The sequence below is a fragment of the Micromys minutus genome (genome assembly GCF_963924665.1).
Source record: "Micromys minutus genome assembly, chromosome: 10".
NCBI classification, from domain to species: domain Eukaryota; kingdom Metazoa; phylum Chordata; class Mammalia; order Rodentia; family Muridae; genus Micromys; species Micromys minutus.
The window spans coordinates 28,787,735-28,807,690 of NC_137979.1; the positions used below are offsets into that span (position 1 = coordinate 28,787,735).

The 19,956-nt window shown below is 50.8% G+C and overlaps 1 protein-coding gene across 2 annotated transcripts in view; it reads left to right on the forward strand.

Moving 5' to 3' along the window:
• SEZ6 (seizure related 6 homolog) overlaps positions 1 to 19,956 on the forward strand; it is a gene marked incomplete at both ends in the record, with an annotated part of 45,797 nt that extends 25,841 nt beyond the window's left edge. Inside the window, 14 exons of one of the 2 annotated variants that reach the window (XM_080922599.1) lie at positions 5,414 to 5,609; positions 10,983 to 11,168; positions 14,839 to 15,007; positions 15,084 to 15,250; positions 15,799 to 15,993; positions 16,219 to 16,357; positions 16,468 to 16,664; positions 17,205 to 17,399; positions 18,412 to 18,603; positions 18,678 to 18,875; positions 19,162 to 19,200; positions 19,449 to 19,566; positions 19,652 to 19,754; positions 19,927 to 19,956. In XM_080922599.1, the coding sequence (XP_080778725.1) occupies positions 5,414 to 5,609; positions 10,983 to 11,168; positions 14,839 to 15,007; positions 15,084 to 15,250; positions 15,799 to 15,993; positions 16,219 to 16,357; positions 16,468 to 16,664; positions 17,205 to 17,399; positions 18,412 to 18,603; positions 18,678 to 18,875; positions 19,162 to 19,200; positions 19,449 to 19,566; positions 19,652 to 19,754; positions 19,927 to 19,956 (2,124 nt within the window). The remainder of the gene's footprint in view (positions 1 to 5,413; positions 5,610 to 10,982; positions 11,169 to 14,838; positions 15,008 to 15,083; positions 15,251 to 15,798; positions 15,994 to 16,218; positions 16,358 to 16,467; positions 16,665 to 17,204; positions 17,400 to 18,411; positions 18,604 to 18,677; positions 18,876 to 19,161; positions 19,201 to 19,448; positions 19,567 to 19,651; positions 19,755 to 19,926) is intronic. The other variant, XM_080922600.1, reaches the window with a different exon arrangement.

The following is a 19,956-nucleotide window of genomic DNA, read 5'->3' on the forward strand; positions in this document are numbered from 1 at the left end:
CCAGGGAGAGGACTGTACTGTGTCCACAAATCACACTCCTGAGTGGACAGTCAGGTTCCAGGCTGAAACAGCTCTAAATCCACCCCTGACTCTGGCCTGCCTTGTTGTCTTGTTTAAAGTACAGCCTGAGAACACTAAAACCTTCGAAAGCCTCATTCTCCAAGTTTGGGCCACCGCAAGCCTCCATAATCTGTTTCCCTCCATGCCTGCCCATTTCTCCATGATGGCATTCTCCATGCCCCCTGTGGGTCTGAGCCAGGAGGAGGCCAGGTCGGGCACTGCATGGTCCTAGGAGTCTGGCTTGCTTCAACTGGGCACTGGGGTAGGCTCTTTCCTGAAAGATCCAGAGAAATTCCTCAGGACAGAGGACATGAGCCCTGTGATTCCACATGGGTCCTCTGCCCTCCCTAAGTAGCCAGTCTCTCACGAGGACTCCAAGTCTTTCTGGACCTGATGGCTGCCTCTCACTACATTTGCCATTCTAAGAGCCTCCTCGCTGCCAGCCTCCCTCTTGGCTTGTCTGCTCTCTGTACCATCTGGAGCCTGGGCACAGCTGCCCACTGCCCCTGCCCTCGTGCCCAGGTGGCCCCATTGTCACACAGCTCTCTCAGGCCAGCTGTCAGTTTGATGGGCAGAACACCCTACCCTGCAGAGCCAGGTCAAGACCAGCCCTGATGGGAGCATCAGTAATGTGTGATGAGGTGGGGTGACAGTTCTGAGCAGTTTATTTCCTGGCTCTGGGAGGGCCCGTCTGAGGGCACTGAGAGTAGCTGGAAGGTATGAATCCATGATTTTAGGTCCTTCATCCTGTCCCTAAAACAGACTCTACCCCTTCCCCTGACACAAACACAGATACACAAGGTCTTATAAACAAGTACTGGATTTAAAGGGACTGGAGTCTGTTTCTGCCTCCTATAGCTCAGCTCTTAGTGACTGGTTAAGCTCCTGACCTTCTCTGGACCTCAGCTTCTTCCTCCTTCCTCCCCCTCTGACTCAGAACACTCTTTCCTAAGCTCAGGTGTACAATGACCCCTCAGGCCTTGCTTCCCAGTAGCTACAAGCTGGGGCCTCTGCTAGGTGTAGGATGGCCAGCATAAGGACAATGACATACAGGCTCACCCTGGTGTCCACTGCCATGCAGGTTGTACTTGAGTAAATGAAAGGGTTTTCTTGTTTTGTTTTAGTTTTGGTTCTTAAAAGGTAGCATCATCTTCATTGCTTTGGAAGGTCATGCCATTGAAATGTGCATATGTCAGTCACATGTGACCTTGGCTGGCAGAAGGCAATCTGAGCTCTCATCCCTTCTGTCCAGGAAAAACCAGCCCCTGCTCAGAATGGCCATATTTCTACTTAAGCATCCCCCTGGTCTTCCAGAGGCAGGGCAGTGCTGGACAGCTCAGAGTCCTATGGGAATTATCCTCCAGGCTCTCTCTGCTTCTGTCTCCCTCTGCCTGGCTCCCAGGGCCCCTCCTGTCATGGGATGAGGTGTGGGAAGACAGCCCTCATGAGCAGAGCTGACATTTCAATCTGCCTCCCCGACTCTTCAGAAGCCTGCAAATTACATCAAGACTTCATCTCCCCCCTTGTCCAACACCCAGCCCTGTCTGGCCCCTGTCAGCCTGGCCCTCCAACAAGTGACAGATTACATTCCAGCTTCTGCACCAGGCCTGCAAGTGGGTCCTCTAAACCCAGAGGACCAACACAGCACAGCCAGCCCTGAGCTGCTCGTACAGGAAAATCATAGCTCTCACCTCCAGGCTAAGCTAGGAGCCAGACCCCCTTTCTGGGCCCAAAGATGGGGTGCAGGAGATCTCAGGTCCCAATTTCCTAAGCTTTTCAGATTGCCAAGGAAAAGGATGGCTCATGGGAACTCAAATCCCAACATCTTGAAAAGGCCAGGGCAGGCCAAGCCAAAATCCACCTCCCTGCTAAACCTAGGGCCCAGGAGCCTGGCAATAAAGATGTCTAGAGGTCTGTTTCTGCAGGTGATGTCCCCAGGAGAGTGGGAGGGGAAGGAAGCTGCCTTGTGCTTCCGGCAAGGCAAGACTTTGCTTCTTAATAGCTGTGTGCCCTTTTCAAAGTTCCTCAGCCTCTCTGGGCCTTTCTGTTTGGGAGGACGTCACCACCTTGACCTGTTGAAGATGCTCTATGGGAACAGTCATTGCTGCTGCACCCACTCTCTGATCCCAGCAGAACAAGTCAAGCTGGAGGGATGAGAAACTAGGAAGAAAATGCTTCCTTGATTTCAACTCCCCCGCCTCCTCCTACACCCAGCTCTCTGTTCTTCAAGGCTTTCGGAGAGACCCACCTGCACCATGCTGATCTGGGAACTGCCGAGCCATCCGTTCTCCCCTTGAGAATTCCTGCCGCCTTGCAGGCAGTGCCACTTAAGGCAGAGTTGTATGCTGCCTGGCATCTCTCGATAATTACAGATTCCACGTGTGTGAGGCTTGTTTTCCCAACTCTAGCATCACACAATCTCCAAGTTTGAAGGGACCTCATCCAGCCTCCGCCTGCTAGGGATTCCCTGAGGGATGTCCCCAGCAGATGGTCAGGCAGCCGCCACCCAAATGTGCCTGGGCGGGGAGCTCCTGGCACAGAGAGGGTGCTTTTGCCCTTAGCATCTCTCTTTGAGCCTTCTCTTCAATGTTTCCTCACCCGCAGGGATGCGAGCTTCTCCTGGCAGCTGTCCCTCCCTCACTTCCTGCATCCCCAGAACGTATTCCTCATCTGCCTCAGCCAAAGGAGTCACTCGAACATGGAGTGCTTGTCTCCTTGGACCTGACTAGGCTCGGGTCTTGCTTGTCAGCTCATAGGGACACACTTGTGAGGAGCAGGCCTCCAGGGACCCACACACCTTTATCCCACTTCTCTGTGCTAAGACTGGCCTATGAAAGTGTATCCTGACCCAGAGCACAATACAAGGCTTCAGTGGGTAGATGAGGAGAAAGTGGTCCTGATGGAAAACCGGGAGAGGGAGGAATTGATGGTTGGTGTGGGAAACAGAGGTAGGAAATGGGGCGGGGTGGGATGGGGCAGTAATTCACATGCTGACATCCAGAGGGGCAGGAATGAGGGGGATTTTTGTGACACAACAGGAAACTGAGGCTGGGGGAGCCCCTGGAGCTGATTGTGTGTGAGGAGTTTGAACCTGGTCCCCTGAGCAACCTGAAGCCACCAACAAAGTTTGAATGGGAGAGAAAAGAGGCTTGACCTGGGGCAGAATGAGTGAGGGGGTAGGAAGGTCAGGGTGTGTGGAGACCACTCTCAGAAACAGTGGGCAGGAGGGGGTGGGGGAAGCCTGCTGATATTGATACTTGAAGGGTAAATAAAATAGGGGAGGGCTTGGTGGTTCACTGGGCACCACTTAACCCGTGCAGGTGCTGAACTCTTGAAGGTACAGTCTCAGAGCAAGGAGCTACAGACCTTAGAGCGCAGATTTGTCTCCGTTGCTCAGGTAGCTCTGAAATTCAGAATATGAGTTCATGGGTCTCAGGTGGGGTCTAAGCGTCACCCCCTTTCTTTTCTTCTCTTTTTGTGTGCAAGTGTGTGTGGTGTGGGAGCTGGGGTGGGGAAAGGGATGTTAAACTTAAACCAAGAATGATGACCTTGGTTACTTAGCAACTTCTGAATCACCAGAATCTACCCCCCCCACACACACACATGTGCTAAGATGATGGGCATATACCACCACACAGTTTATGCAGCTGCTTCCGTGCTCAGCAAGCAAGCACCCTACCAACTGAGCTACATTCCCAACCCTGGCTCTGCTTTTCCCAGAAGCCCCTATGTGATGTAGATGCTGCTGGTGTCAGAGTCCCATTTTGAGTAGCAAAGCTCTGCTGGTCATGGTAGCACACACTGTAATCCCAGCACCCCAGAGGCTGAGACTAGCCTGGGCCGCATAATGAGGTTCTATTAAAAAAATAACAATAAATAAATACTGTGCTTGCCTAAGAACACAGAGTCAAGATGAACCCCTCTAGGGGCTGGAGAGATGGCTCAGTGGTTAAGAGCACTGACTGCTCTTCCAGAGGTCCTGAGTTCAATTCCAAGCAACCACATGGTGGCTCACAACCATCTGTAATGGGATCGGATGCCCTATTCTGGTGTGTCTGATGACAGCTACAGTGTATATATTTATTTATATATACTGTAGAGATTTATATATATTTATATATATATATATATTTATATATACTTAAGAGATTTATTTAAAAAAAAGATGAGCCCCTCTATTTTTAGACTCTCATTCTGGTGCTCTGTCTACCAACTCACAGCATCCTTTCCCCTCTGGTCAGAATCTGTTGTTGTCTGACCTTTAAAGGAAAACATACTCAGGGACTAAGGGCCTCAGGACCAGGACGGTAGCAAGGAGGCCTCTGACAACCAAACGAAGTGACCAGAGCAGATGTGATGACATGAGACAAGGTCAAGCTGATGGGCTGGCAGGGACCTTGTTTGCCAGAACCTATAGAGCCAGCCGGAGAGCCTGGAGTATTACCACAGGCCACAGACTCATTGGAGAAATCCTGGGTGATTTAAACCGGAAGCTCTGTGATGTGCAGCAGGGGCTGCGACTGTTGATGGCTTCAGTTCAGAAAATATTGACGTGGAGGGAGGAGTGGGTTAAGCCCTCCAGGCAGGGAGGCTGTTGAGGAGGTTGCTCCGGTGATCTAGGTGAGCAATAATCGTGATAAGCTAGGAAGCAGCAGCCGCGACAAAAGCCACTGAGCAAATCTTTAGTCCATCTGACAGACCAAGTGACCGATTGGATGCATGGCATGGGGGAAGAGGCAAGGCATGGGTGCCCAGGTAGTGGATAAGATCATCGTCGGCAGCTTGGGGCTCTGCTGCTGGGGGAAGAGATGGCTCACAGCGAGGCAGGCTAGGTGTGAGGGTCTGTGCAGCAAAAATCAGGGATGTCCAGGGGAAGCTGGATACATGGGTCTGGTATTTAGGGCCTTGAACTCCTGACCAGACCCTCATGTACCATTAAATCTATAAACAAGAAAACAGAGGGGGCTGGAAAGATAGCTCAGTGGCTAAGAGCACTGACTGCTCTTCTAGAGGTCCTGAGTTCGATTCCCAGCAACCACACGGTGCCTCACAACCATCTGTAATGGGATCGGATGCCGTATTCTGGTGTGTCTGATGACAGCTACAGTGTACTCACATATATAAAATAAATAAATCTTTAAAAAAAGGAAGAAAGAGGGAAAGGAAACAGAGCCTTTGGGTCCCATCTCACACTCACAAGGAGGCAGGGTGAGCTCTTCCTGGGTGAAGTGCCTAGTATGGTGGCTCTAGTGTACAAGAGGCCAGCGTGTGACACTGCTGGAGTCACGGCCAGCCAGGCTCAGGTGGGAGAAGTCCTAATAGCACTGCTCTGCTCTCTCCCATCCACCTGCAGGTGGAGAACATCAGCCTTCAGGAAGGGGAGAGCATAACCGTGGAGGGCCTGGGGGGGCCTGACCCACTGCCCCTGGCTAACCAGTCTTTCCTGCTGAGGGGCCAAGTCATCCGAAGCCCCACCCACCAAGCAGCCCTGAGGTTCCAAAGCCTTCCACTACCCGCTGGGCCTGGCAGTTTTCATTTCCACTACCAAGGTAAGGCCTGAGCAACTGAGAGAGGAGCCAGCCAGGACTGGCTGCTCTCCTGGGTGGCTTTGAGGTCCTCACAGTCATTGTCGGGGACTTGACAATGACCATCTGGAGGTCTTTAGCTAACCAGACTGGCTTTCCTCGCCCACCTGGGATCCAGCCTATGCCCCACATGGCAGCTGAGGATGCCTCAGGAAAGGAGCAGGGCATGTTAAAATAGGCCACACTCAGAGGGGGTGAGCTTCTGGCTAGCTGCTGGCTTTGAACAGGTCATCTGGGTTCTCTGTTCCCCCCCCCCCCTTTTTTTTATTTCTTTAGAACACTAGGTGTCATTTTTAATTTTTAAGATTTTATACACTTGTTTGTTTTGTGTGCGGGCAACTTGTGGGAACCAGTGCTCCCCTTTCTACCCACGGGCCCCAGGGAACAAACTCAGGCCATTGGACTTGGTAGCAGGTGTCTTCACATCTGGCAATCTTTTTAATTTTAATAAATAAGATAATTTTATATTATATGAGAATCAAGACTAATCCATTCATTACCGGTAAACGTTTAGAAATATTTTCTGTAAAGTGTTTAGTATTTATACTGGGCATGGTGGTACACAGAGGCCAAGGGAGGCGGATCTCCACGTCTTTGAGGCCAACCTGGTCTACACAGTGAGCTCCAAGCCAGCCAGGTCTATGCAGTCAGACTCTGTCTCAAAAAAAAAAAAAAAAAAAAAAAAAAAAAAAGAAAGAAAGAAAGGAAGAAAGAAGTCTCCACCTTCACCACAATACCACAATTCTTAATCATTTTAAAAGCATTTAAAACTACAGAAAAATACAAAAATAAGACAAGATGTCTACATGCCACAATTCAGAATTAGCATCTTCACATATATGTGTGGTCTTCAGTACACACCTCAAAGACATAGCCTCCCCTCTCTCTCTCTCTCTGTCTGTCTGTCTGTCTCTCTCTCTCTGTCTCTCTCTGTCTGTCTCTCTCTCTGTCTGTCTCTCTCTCTCTCTGTCTGTCTCTCTCTCTGTCTCTCTCTGTCTGTCTCTCTGTCTCTGTCTCTGTCTCTCTCTGTGTCTCTCTCTCTGTCTCTCTCTGTCTCTCTCTCTCTTCTCTGTCTGTCTGTCTGTCTGTCTCTCTCTCTCTCTCTTCTCTGTCTGTCTGTCTGTCTCTCTCTCTCTCTCTCTCTCTCTCTCTCTCTCTCTCTCTCTCCATGGCCCGAGGACAACTTGGCAGGAGGTGTTTTCTTCTTTTACCATGTAGGTTTAGGGGTTGTCAAGTTTGGCGGTGGACATCTTTACCTGCAAGCCATCGCACAGCCCTTACACACCGTAGCTCAGGCTAACCTCAAACTCACTGCAGCCCTATGGCCTCGGCCTCCTGATGTAAGGATGACCGGCCCGAGGACATGAATGTTTATAGAAACTGCTGATGCTGTTCTCCTGCTTCTCAGTGGACACCTCACTGCTCCTCACAGGTCATCGCTGTTTGACACCCCCCCTCCCCTACTGCAAAATACGGCCAAACCATCTGCACTACAAAGTTACCGTTTGAGTAAAACAAAAAGTGCTTAGCACGCCCTCCATAAAGGAAACTAGGATTATATAGATTGCAGGATGCAGGAAGGAGACAAAGCTGCGGCTTCCCCATAGGGTTCCTTCTTCTTCCCCGTCCCCTTCCCTGGGCTGGAAGTCAGTTCCAGCCTCTGCTCAGGTTAACTTTAATTCAGACCCCCACCCCCACCCTGAGCGCTAACAGGGAAATAATTGGTAAGAACAATCAAGACATTGTCTTGAGATGGCATGGACCACTTCTGCAGCCCTGCAGGGGGGAAGAGCCGGGTGGGCAACCACCCCAGAGCTAGGAATGCTCTGACCCTGTCTATTCATCTTCTTGAGGCTTTGCCACCCAAACTGGGGGAGCAGCCTGGTGTGACAGCAGGGATCTCAATGGTGGGCAGAGGTTGTCCAGGCCCTCAGCCGCGGTAGGTCCCCGCCCGGGCAGGGATGACCGTCTGGACGGCCCCTCCCACCTCCCTAATGGCTCATCAATCCTCCTCAGCAGCAGGCATAATTTCATGCCACAGTAACCTTTTCTCTTGCTGCAAATTCCTTTGCACAAAACTCCAGTTCCCTCTTTGTGCTACCAGACAAAGGTAGGAGAATGCAACAGGGCCAGAGGCCTCGGACGGGGCAGCGGATCCTGAGGAGGGACTAGGAGAGCTGGCCCAATCCTGCTCTTTGTCCCAGCAGCCCTCCCTCCTCTGCCCAGTTTTTGTCAATGATCAGCTCTTTCCTTAATGAGTGTAATTCCCCTAATTATAGACTGTAATTAGCCCTGATCCCAGAGATGGGAACAGGAGGAGCATGTGCTCACGGGCATTTCTCGTGGGCTGGAGAAAGAGGGTGCCAGGAGTGAGGGGGGTGGGAACCCATGCCTGCCTATGCAGGCGCTGTCCAAGCTGACGAAGGAGAGCTTCCACGCAGACCTGGGGCGGGACAGATTCCTCTAGCCCAGGCCAGGAGAGTCACAGTGCCTGACAGGCCCCTCCCTCCTCCAGCCAAGCATTCCTGGCACCGGAGTTGGCTTCAGAAACAGCCGCCAGCAAGAAAATAACTCAACAGATTGTGGTGGTGCAGACTCCCTGGGAACGGTTGGTTGTCATGGCAATAGGAGGAAGCTCATCTTGGGAAGTGGCACTTACCCATGATGGAGTCTGGGGGCGCCTCTCGATGCCACCAGCCCCCTGCTTTCACATCATTCCAGCCCACTCCCTTCCCAGGTTGTGCTGGGACTCCCAGGGAAGAGAGTGTGCAGGTGCTGAGTCTGACACCTGGCCTACGGCTCCCAGGGAGACAGCTCCTCATCCCACTAGAGTCCTCCCTATCCTAGCCGAGGGAGAATGATATGCTGAACCAGCTCCAAGGCCAGCCTAGTCTGTTACTCTCAGGTTTCTCTGACCCCTCAGGCCAAGTAGGCCTCGAGAGCCAGGAGCTCAAACCCCTACCCTACCCTACCCTCCTTTGACAGAATGACAAGAGGAGAGCCTCTTTGGACCTCAGTCTCTCCCAACCTCAGTTTTCTTTATCTTAAAATGGGTTAATAGCCCCTACCCTACCTTCTTTCTTCGAAGCGTATTATGGGTAACTAGGTGAGAAGGAGCTCTCTTGGAACTAGAGAGCACAGCAAATGTAAGTTGTTTGATTGCAAGCATTAACAGCTAGCTGGGGGAGGGGGGCGGGGGGCGGGGGGCGGGGCAGAGGTAGGTGTGAGCTTTGTGTCAGTCACTGCACATATGGCCTCTCACCTGACCTCCCCAGCACTGGTTAAAGAAACAAGCAACAGAGCTAAGAAGTAACTTACCCAAGGCAGCACAGCAAATAGCGTCTGAACTTAAACTCAGGGAGTCTGACCCCAGAACTCATCTCCTAAGCACTGACCCCTACCACAGGCCAATCACAACAACCCTCTTTTTGGTCAAACCCTCAAAACTCTCTTCCTGTTTTCACATGGCAACTAAGAGTATGACAGGTGGGAAAGGCCTCAAAGCCTAGTCACAGTCAACTCAAGTTTTGGTAGCTCATTTACCCAGGGACAGCCCCTTTTTCTGTTCACATAAAGACACACAGAGGCACAGCCACACGCCTTCTTTTTACTCTTCTCCTTGTCTGCTCCAGGCATTCTACCTACCTCTTAGTTGGGTCTAAGACTCCTCCTTTATAAACTATTTCTGGGGCTTAACCTAAGGGTTGGGGTTTACCGGGCAATTTTATGGGATTTGCTGCCCCAGTGTGGACATAAATGGTATTACAACTCCAAAAGCAACCAGAGTGGCCAATTCTACCTCCAAGTTCCAAGAAAATGAGTGTGACTTTCTTGCACCCCTCCCACTGTCTTTAAAAGTTGTTTGCTGACCTACTGACCGTGTTTCTTAGCAATATCAGAAGCTACCCTAATAAAGTCTCACCAACATGACTGCCTAAACATAAGCTGAACAAGGACAACTATAAATATGCCAAAGTAGGCAAGGCAAAGACCACCAATGCTGAGAACAGGAAAAATAGTCCAGCAACTGGTTATCCAATAGCAAATGGCCAGCCCTGAAAACACACATATGTAACATTATACAGAGCGAGCAGGTCTGTATATGCTTAAGAATATATATGTATACACACACACACACACACACACACACACACGCATGCATGTAATAATAAAAAAAAGAGGTCATACATTTGAAAGTAAGGAGAGGGTATGTAGGAGGACTTGGATGGAGAAAAAGGAAGAGAGAAATGATATTATTGTATTATAATTTTAAAGATTAAAAATAAATAAGAACAAAGAGGCTTTACTGCTGCCATCAAGCTCCGTAAGATTTCATGGAGATACTGAGGACACCTTTGCTGTCTGATTTCAGTCTCTCCTTCTGAAATTCCTGTTTGCTTCCTACAGGAAAAATAATTCCCACAAGTCATCCATACTATTTTTCTGTTAGCACTGAGGCTGAACCATATGGGAACACTCTGCCTCTGAGCTATTATGTATACACCCAGACTTCCAGGAGATTTGTTATTATCTGGGTGCCAGAGGTCTGACAGCTTCTGTGTAGTTTTGGCTCATCTGTTTGGTTGTTTTTAAGACATGGTTTAACTACATAGCCCAGGCTGACCTTGAACTCAGAACCCTCTAACTTCAATTCCAGAGATTACAGATACACTAACCATTCCTGATAAGCATTTCCAGCCTTTACTCAAGAAATAAGGAAATGGGCTGGAGAGATGGCTCAGTGGTTAAGAGCACTGATTGCTCTTCCAGAGGTCCCAAATTCAAATCCCAGCAACCACATGGTGGCTCACAACCATCTGTAATGAGATCTGATGCCCTCCTCTGGTGTGTCTGAAGACAGCTACAGTGTATTTATAATAAATAAATAAATTTAATTAAAAAAAGAAATGAAGAAACAGCTGGTATGGTGAGCCCTTAATCCCTACCTTAATGGGAGGAAGAGGCAGGCAGGTCTCTGAGTTTTGAGTATCCTGATCTGCAGATCCAAGTTCCAGGACAGCCAGGGCTAGAGAGTCAGTGGCAGCACTCAAGGGTTGGGTGGGGGAGGGGGAGGTAAGAAAACACTTAGAGAAAGCTTAAGTGTTATTGGGCTTGGATAGAAACCTCAGTCTCCAAGCTTCCAGTTCTCTGCTGTTCTGATAACCAACCCCCACTGACCTCTACAAGGGAACAAATGGAGCGCTTCTGTAGAACTTACAATGCTTCCTCTGAGGCTGTGCAGGTGCTCCCTCCCCCCTTCTTCCTCCCCTCCCTCTTCCCCTCCCCTCCTCCTCCCCCTCTCCTCCCCTCTCACTGTCACCCATTCCTTCTTCACAGCCTATCTCCTGAGCTGCCACTTTCCTCGACGTCCAGCTTATGGAGATGTGACTGTCACCAGCCTCCACCCAGGAGGCAGTGCCCGATTCCGCTGCACCACTGGCTACCAGCTAAAGGGCACTAGGTTCCTCACCTGTCTCAATGCCACCCAGCCCTTTTGGGATTCCCAAGAGCCTGTCTGCATTGGTGAGTGGGTCCCCACAAGGAAGGCTCAATGCCAAACAGAGGAGCAAAGTGGGGGGGAGTGTCATTCTCTGATCTCCATTGCTGTCTGAAACTTTTGATTGTTTCTATAAGGAAGCCAGAAGATGGGCACACATCTCAGTGGTACTGAGCCAACCTACATTTATTACCTTCCCATTATAAGTCAGCGTCACAGGTCAAGTTCAGAGTTTGTTTTCAATGTTGGATGGGTAAAACAAATGCATGAATGTGGAGAGAAAGCAGGACCAATCAGGGATGAGTCACACCTTGGCAGATCGCTGGTCACAGGCCTCAGACACCTTCTGTAGTAGCTCTCTAAGAGTCACTACACTGTCATTCTTGATTGGCTTCTAAGGAATGTTCAACACTGACCCCCCTCTGCCCTTCCCCAGGAAAGGCTGGGATGCTTGTCTGGGCCCAGCAGTGAGGGTTTCTGGGTCACTTAACCACAAAATTCATAGAAGGTAAGAAGAGGCATGAGTCAGACCTGGCTTATGCCCTGAGAGCCCCACCGTTTCAGAGAAGGGGGAAAGGAGCATCGAGATGCTGGAGAAATGATTCTGTAACTAAGAGTACATGCTGCTCTTGAAGAGGTCCTGAAATCTATTTCCAACACACACTCAAGTGGCTCAATTGCTGAGCTCCAGTTCGAGGATCCAACGTGCCCTTCTGGCCTCACAAGCATTGCACTTACATGTATGTACAAGCCCACACTCATATACATGTAACTTTACAAAAAAGATTTATTTATTTATTTTATGTATGTGAGTACACTTATAGTTGTCTTCAGACACACCAAAAGAGGGCATCAGATCCCATTACAGATGGTTGTGAGCCACCATGTGGTTGCTGCAAATTGAACTCAGGACCTCTGGAAGAGCAGTCGGTTCTCTTAACCACGGAGACATCTCTCCAGCCCTACATGTAACTTTTAAAAGAATAAACTAGAGCATAGGTCACTAATTCTAAATCAGGGAGTAAAAGGTACCAAGGAAGAGTCTTAAAGTGGCTGGTGTGGTGGTCACAACGCAATCCCAGCATCGGAGAAGCCGAGGCACGGAGGTCCGTAGTCAGACCTTGCCAAAGGGTGGAGGTTGAGGTGACCTGGGGAAAAAGCAACCGTTCCTTCCTAGTTGGTATTGAGACAGCTCTCCTGAGCAGGCAGCACTGAAGGTTTGGTCTTTCCATGCAGAGGGACAGAAAGGAGAGGGTGTTTTACGCATCAGGGGCAACCAGGTGGAGTAGACAGTGGGAAGCACCTGCGCTGTCAGGCCAAGACACAAGGTGCACAGATGTTGAGGTTTTTTTTGGGGGAGGGGACGAGTAAGAACTGTTCCTCAAGGGAGCCAGCAGTGGTTGCCTGAAGGTTGGAAGGCCATCCTGGAAAGAGGATTTGATCTGGGGTGGAGAGTCTGGGAATGGAGAGGAGGGAAGTTCAGAGATACCTACGAGAGAGGCAGGCTGAGTGAACTGGGACGTGAGTTCCGGTTCCTGGAGATTAAAGGGTCTGAGATGGCTAAAAAACCAGAAGTCCTGTGGAGGAAGTGTCGGCTTTGCCGCGTGACAGACAACTTGTGTTTTTTGTCCTTTCGGAAGATTAGAGACTTTGGCTTTTGAACCGTATTTCCTTTTATATTTTTCCTAGTACTGGTCACTGAGTGTAGATAGGCATGCGCTCTTGCCTCCAAAGAGCGCCATCTAGTGGGAATGTTGGGAAGTGGCTTGGTGTAGAGAACACTGGGATGGGTGGCTCAGCGTGGCAGGCATATGGGCCAGGGAGTTCCACACTAAGGAGAGTTTCCCACTGACTGGAGGGGTTTCCAACAGACATGGCCAGGAGCACTTCCGGAAATGTTAGCTCAGGGCAGTTTGGTGGATTCTGTGTGGAAGGCAAGCAGAAACAGCATGACCTAGTAAGTATGCCGGAAGGTTTCAGGAAGGGAAGACTGAAAATTAATAGAGAATCCAAGTCATAATGGGCTTGAACTCCCTCTCAGGGGCAATAGAGGGCCACTGGGTGATTTCAAGTCAAAGATGGCATTGGGTTCTATTTGAAAGCCAGCTCCAGGCTGAGACCAAGTGGAAAGTTAGGTTGTTCTTCCATAGAGAAAAAGACAAGACTCATCCTGGGCCCCAAGATTCTACTCTTGTCATTTGGAGCCTTCGGGGCAACAGTGTTCTGTGTGGGCAGTGGTAGTTCGGCCTTTGAGAGCAGAACTGTGCAGAAGGGGTCAGTGTTGAACATTCCTTAGAAGCCAATCAAGAATGACAGTGTAGTGACGTTTGTAGAGCTACTACAGAAGGTGTCTGAGGCCTGTGGCCAGCGATCTGCCAAGGTGTGACTCATCCCTGATTGGTCCTGCTTTCTCTCCACATTCAGGCATTCATTTTGGTTATCAAACAATGAGAACCAACTCTAAGCCTGCCCTGAAAGGCACAACCTCTGTCCCAGGGGGTGTCCCAGTTAGGGGACAGACCCAAACGGATAACTGATTTGGTTCAAATCCGAGGTCTGTTATCATGCTAGTTAAGCCAGAAAACTAGTTTTACAGAAATAACATGACATGGCAACATGTTTGTCATCTTAGTACTCCAGGAGCTAAGCAAAAGGACAGCAAGTTCCAAGCTAGCCTGGGCTACACAAGCTAGCCTGAGCTACACAGGAAGAGCCCGTTTCAGAAATGAAAGGCCAGGTGTGGTGGTGCACACTTTTTAGTCCAGCACTCAGGTGGCAGAAACAGGTGAATCTTTGATTTTTGAGGCTAGCCTGTTCTACCAGCAAGTTCCAGGCCAGAACTACAGAGTAACTGCCTGTCTCAAAAACAAGAAACAAAATGAAACAAAGAAGCAAAGGAAGGAGGGGAAAAGAAAAGATAGAAAAAAAGAAAGAAAGGAAGAAGTCATGTATAAAGGCAGGGCCTATAATCTTAGTACTGGAGAGATAGAGTCAGCAGGATCAGGAGTTCAGGACATCATCCACTGAGTTCAAGGCCAGCCTGGGTTCCCTGGTGTTGTTGTTGAAGAAGAAGAAGGAGGAGGAGGAGGAGGAGGAGGAGGAGGAAGAAGAAGAAGAAGAAGAAGAAGAAGAGAAGAAGAAGAAGAAAAAAGAAGAAGAAGAAAAGAAGAAGAAGAAGAAGAAAAAGAAGAAGAAGAAGAAAGAAAGAAAGAAAGAAAGAAAGAAAGAAAGAAAGAAGAAGATGATGAAGAAGATGAAGGGAAGGAGAAAAAAGTAAGGGAAGAAGGGAGGAAAACAAAGAGACAAGGAAGGAGAGAAAGATGGAATGACATAAAAGTATCGTATGTCCAAGAAAGTCAGAGTCTAGGTAGCGGAGTGTCAGCAAAGTCAGCTTGGTGAAATCAGAGCCTGCCAGCAGAGGGAGGAGGGACTTGCTAACAGCCATGCAGCCAGGCAGTAACAACCGCCTAAGTCACAGGAGCAGCACATGAAGCCTCTGAGATGTGGATGGTCCGCGGTGGGATTCTGCAGAGTTAAGACTGCAAGCTTAGCTTTCAGAGCCACCGCAGCAAAGATGGTGTCCAGGCAAAGTCCCTATTGTCCATGTAGAGGGTACTAGGCTGGAATGGGGAAGAAGTTTTGGAGGCTGCTTAGAACGAGGGCAGAGACCAAGAATAAGTCTACTGCCACCCACAGCTGCGTGTGGCGGAGTGATTCGGAATGCGTCCACTGGCCGTATCGTCTCCCCTGGCTTCCCGGGGAACTACAGCAACAACCTCACCTGTCACTGGTTGCTAGAGGCTCCTGAGAGCCAGCGGCTGCACCTGCACTTCGAAAAGGTCTCCCTAGCAGAAGATGACGACAGGTGAGGGCCGTCCCGCCTGGGTGGGGGTACCTGCTGGGAGGACGCCAACCCCATAGCTCCCTCTCCTCTGACCAAGGCTCATCATCCGCAATGGAGATAACGTGGAGGCCCCGCCAGTGTATGATTCCTATGAGGTGGAATACCTGCCCATCGAGGGCCTGCTCAGCTCTGGCAGACACTTCTTTGTAGAGTTCAGCACCGACAGCAGCGGGGCAGCTGCAGGCATGGCCCTGCGCTATGAGGGTGAGTCTGTTAGAGTCTAACCGGGGTGCTAGGCTCTTTCTCCCATACCTTTCCCTTTTCTGACTGCATTTCCTCGCTTCTTTCAAGTGTGGGGCCAGCCCCTCCCCTCCCCTCCCTCCCACCCCAACCTGTCTGAGATCCCCATCACATCTTTTTGGGAGCCCTTTGCCTGGACCACAGAGTTCTGGCCCAAGAAAATGAATTCTCCGGATTTTAAGAAAGTTAAATAGGCCTCAACACCTGGAGGGAAAACCGCTGTAAGAGGTATTCTAGACCCACACATAGATGTGTGGTTCATCAGCTCATCAAAAAAGAAAATATTGAGCACCTTCTATATACTAATCACCAAACTAGCCAATAAGAAAACAGTAGTGGTTCAATACAGCTTCCTGACCAAAATAGGGTTGGATGTCTGGTTCCCCTGCCTCCTATTCCAAGCCCAGGATACACATTTTTCCCTGAGAAAGAAAGGCCACGAGGGAAGTAGAACACCTGTCCTCTGGCCTATTCAGGAGAGGCTAAGCTGGGCTGGGTCCTGTGATTCACAGCCTTCCAGCAAGGGCATTGCTATGAGCCCTTTGTCAAATATGGCAACTTCAGCAGCAGTGCACCGTCCTACCCTGTGGGTACGACTGTGGAGTTCAGCTGTGACCCTGGCTACACGCTGGAGCAGGGCTCCATCATCATCGAATGTGTCGACCTCCACGACCCCCAGTGGAATGAGACAGAACCAGCCTGCCGAGGTCAGCAGGCACCAGTGGGCGGGTCTGCCAGGGCAACAAGCAGGGTAGGTCCTTAGGGGCCAGCCACAGAACCAAGCCAGAGGCCCTGCTGAGTGTGATCGATATTTCTCCTAGAGGGAGGAGGTGGGGTCCCCCAGCAGTGGGTGGTTACTCCTGTGGGCAGGTGAAAGCCCTAGGACACCATATTGGAGAGGATGCGCCTTCCCCGGCTCCCCTTCCTTGCAGCCGTGTGCAGCGGGGAGATCACAGACTCTGCAGGCGTGGTGCTCTCTCCAAACTGGCCGGAGCCTTATGGCCGAGGGCAGGACTGCATCTGGGGTGTGCATGTGGAAGAAGACAAACGCATCATGCTGGACATCCGAGTGTGAGTGCCTCGGGTCAGGCAAGCCGGCTCCTGAGGCTGGGGACACCTCTAGTCCAACCCATCTCAGCCCCTCCCCCAGCCCCTCCCGCTCTGATCCTCCTCCTCTACAGGCTGCGCATAGGCTCCGGGGATGTACTGACCTTCTACGATGGGGATGACCTGACAGCCCGGGTCCTGGGTCAATACTCAGGGCCCCGTGGCCACTTCAAGCTCTTTACCTCCATGGCTGATGTCACCATCCAGTTCCAGTCTGATCCTGGGACCTCGGCGCTGGGCTACCAGCAAGGATTTGTCATCCACTTCTTTGGTGAGCTTGTGCTTTCTGACTCGGATTATAGACCGGAAATCATGACAAATCAAACGGTGCGGGGCAATGAGGAGTCTGGATGCCATCAGACACGGGGAACCTGGGAAGGTGCCATGTATTACCAGGAGCCTTTGGTTAGAGCAAGAAAGTTCTAGGGAGGCAGTGAGAAGGACTTCCTTAAAAAAAGGAGGGAACTACAGAAAAATGTCGGTGCCTTCCTTTCCACCAGTCTTGAACAGAAATGATTTCCTTCATCCTGCTTTGCCCATCTCAAAGGTCTGAGGAAGTGGCCAAGTGCTTTTGAGAGTAGAGCCAAAGACTGACAGTCCTGGAACCTTGGAGATTGGGGGGGTGGGAGTGGAGACTGGGGAAGAGCAAGAGGGTGGGGTTTGAGAAGAGAGGATGAGTCACTGAGCCTCTCCAGGCCAGTCTAGGTCCAGGATAATCTATCTACAAGAACCAAAGGAACCTCAGGGTTGGCACTAGCGGTCTCTTTGGTGCTGGCTGAGGGGTTGCATCTCCCTGCTTCTGTGTCTCCAGAGGTGCCTCGCAATGACACATGTCCAGAGCTACCTGAGATCCCCAACGGCTGGAAGAATCCATCACAGCCTGAGCTGGTGCATGGTACGGTGGTCACCTATCAGTGCTACCCTGGTTACCAGGTGGTGGGATCCAGTATCCTCATGTGCCAATGGGACCTAAGCTGGAGTGAGGACCTGCCTTCATGCCAGAGAGGTGAGTGTGCCTGTCCCCATGGTCCCTCCCAGCCCGCATCCTGGGTTCTGAGAGAAAAATCTAGCACTGGTCCTGTTTCTGCTAGCATCCTTGTTCTTCTAACTTGTCCCCCGGTTTCCTTATCTGTGAAATGGGATGATCCATTGTCACAGGACTTCCAGGTGAGTACTACAAGCATCTCCTGGCTGGCTGGTGACCAGGAGTTAATGGCTTTGTTGACCTTAGTGAGTGGGAAAAGGGTACATCAGCCAGAGGGTAGACACGGTCAGGCATAGTGTGTCACACGCCTGTTATCTCAGCATTCAGGAGCTGAGGCAAGAGGATCAGGAGTTTGAAGATTGCCTGAGGTATAGTGTGAGAAATTCATCTCCCAAAAAAGGGGACAGAGTAGAGATGGCTGGATGGCTAAGAGTCCTTACTGCTCTCTGCAGAAGACCTGGGTTTGGTTCCCAGTGCCCACATCAAGCAGTCGACAACCTCCTAAGCCAATTCCAACACCCTCTTCCAGCCTTCATGAGTATATATAAATGTATTCAGAACATATGAACCACACACACAGTTTTTTAAAAAGCGAAGACAGCAAAGGCCTGAGGATATCCCTCCGTGGTAGAGCACCACCTGGCATGCATGGCATCCTGAGTCCCAGCACTGAAAAAAAAAGAAAAATTCAGAGTAGAGTCCTATAGTCTGGTATTAGCTGTCCTGTAACACTCTTCCCACCCCCTCTCGCTCTCCCTCTCCCCCACCCCACCCCTTGCTCTCACTTTGTCTCTGATAATGTTTCTAGCCTGAAGCTCCTATGAAGCTGTGGATTACCTTGGATTTCTGATCCTCCTGCCTCCACTTTCTTAGAGGATTCCATCCACCTTCTGCAGTGTTGGGATCATGGCATGCACCACCAGGCTGGGTTAATGCAGTGCTGTTCATTAAGTCCAGGGTTTCACGTGCTCTTCGGAAGCCCACCTACAGCCCCAGACGCTGAGCCTGCCCTGCTTTCCCTCCCCATCCACAGTAACATCCTGCCATGACCCAGGGGATGTGGAGCACAGCCGACGCCTCATATCCAGCCCCAAGTTTCCTGTGGGAGCAACTGTGCAGTATATCTGTGACCAGGGCTTTGTGCTGACGGGCAGTGCCATCCTCACCTGCCATGATCGTCAAGCAGGCAGTCCCAAGTGGAGTGACAGGGCCCCCAAGTGTCTCTGTAAGTGTATAGTAGGTAGGAGGGGAGCATCTAGTAGGTGGAAAAAACCTTCACTGACCCTGCCTGCCTTGCAGTGGAACAGTTCAAGCCGTGCCATGGCCTCAGCGCCCCTGAGAATGGTGCCCACAGCCCTGAGAAGCGGCTCTACCCAGCAGGGGCCACCATCCACTTCTCCTGTGCCCCTGGTTATGTGCTGAAGGGCCAGGCCAGCATCAAATGCGTGCCTGGACACCCCTCACATTGGAGTGATCCCCCACCCATCTGTAGGGCTGGTAAGTGCTCCCACTCAGTCCCTTAAACATGCCCCCCCCCCTCGCTGCCACCGCCATAGTCCGGACCATAGAACTATTCTAGTAAAGCAATGCTGTGTTAAGAATCAGAAGCACTTGCCAGCGTCCCTTCCCTTGTTAGTCTCTGATCTAACATCACCAAGACAACGCAGGAGTAGGTGCTCCCTGGTCAAATCCTTCCCATGATCAGCCCACTTCTGTGCTCCTTCGTTGGTGGTTTGATCCGTCAGGCTCACCCACTGCCCTTGGCCCTCCCCTCTTGTTCCAGCTTCTCTGGATGGGTTCTACAATGGCCGTAGCCTGGATGGTGAGTCCCCATGCTTGAGAGCCGGAGATATGGTTTCCCGGCACCTGGTTCTTGCAGCTCCCAGGCCCATGGGTTCCCACAAATGAAAGGCAGAGAAAGAGCAGTTTGGGCCTATCGGGGCATTAAGCTTCTTGCCTACCATAGCCAGCTAATGGGAGCTGGTCTCTGAATGTCTTTAAGAAGGGAGGGGACATAGGCTCCAAGGAATGGGGACATTAACTCTAATCCCACCCACCCTTCCTTTTCAGTTGCCAAGGCACCTGCCACCTCCAGTGCCCTGGATGCTGCCCACATGCCAGCTGCCATCTTTCTACCACTGGTGGCCATGGTGTTGCTGGTGGGAGGAGTGTACCTCTATTTCTCCAGGTGAGTCTGGCTTTTCTTCCTATTCTGCATACCCAACTCACCCTTGGCCTGTGCTCCTGACTCACAGGCTCTCCTGTCCCCACAGACTCCAGGGGAAAAGTCCTCTGCAACTTCCCCGAACTCATCCTCGCCCTTATAACCGAATCACGGTAGAGTCAGCATTTGACAATCCAACTTATGAAACTGGAGTAAGTATCCACGTTGGCCTCTTCAGGACTCGTTCTTTGATCCCTTGAGTGGGTATGCCTGCCTGAGGGTCCTGCCAAGCCCTCCTCCTTTCCCCTTTGCCTTGGGAAGTGGATTCAGGCTTGACAAATCTTCCACAAGTTTCCAATTCCCCGCAGTCTCTTTCCTTTGCAGGAGACGAGAGACTATGAAGTTTCCATCTAG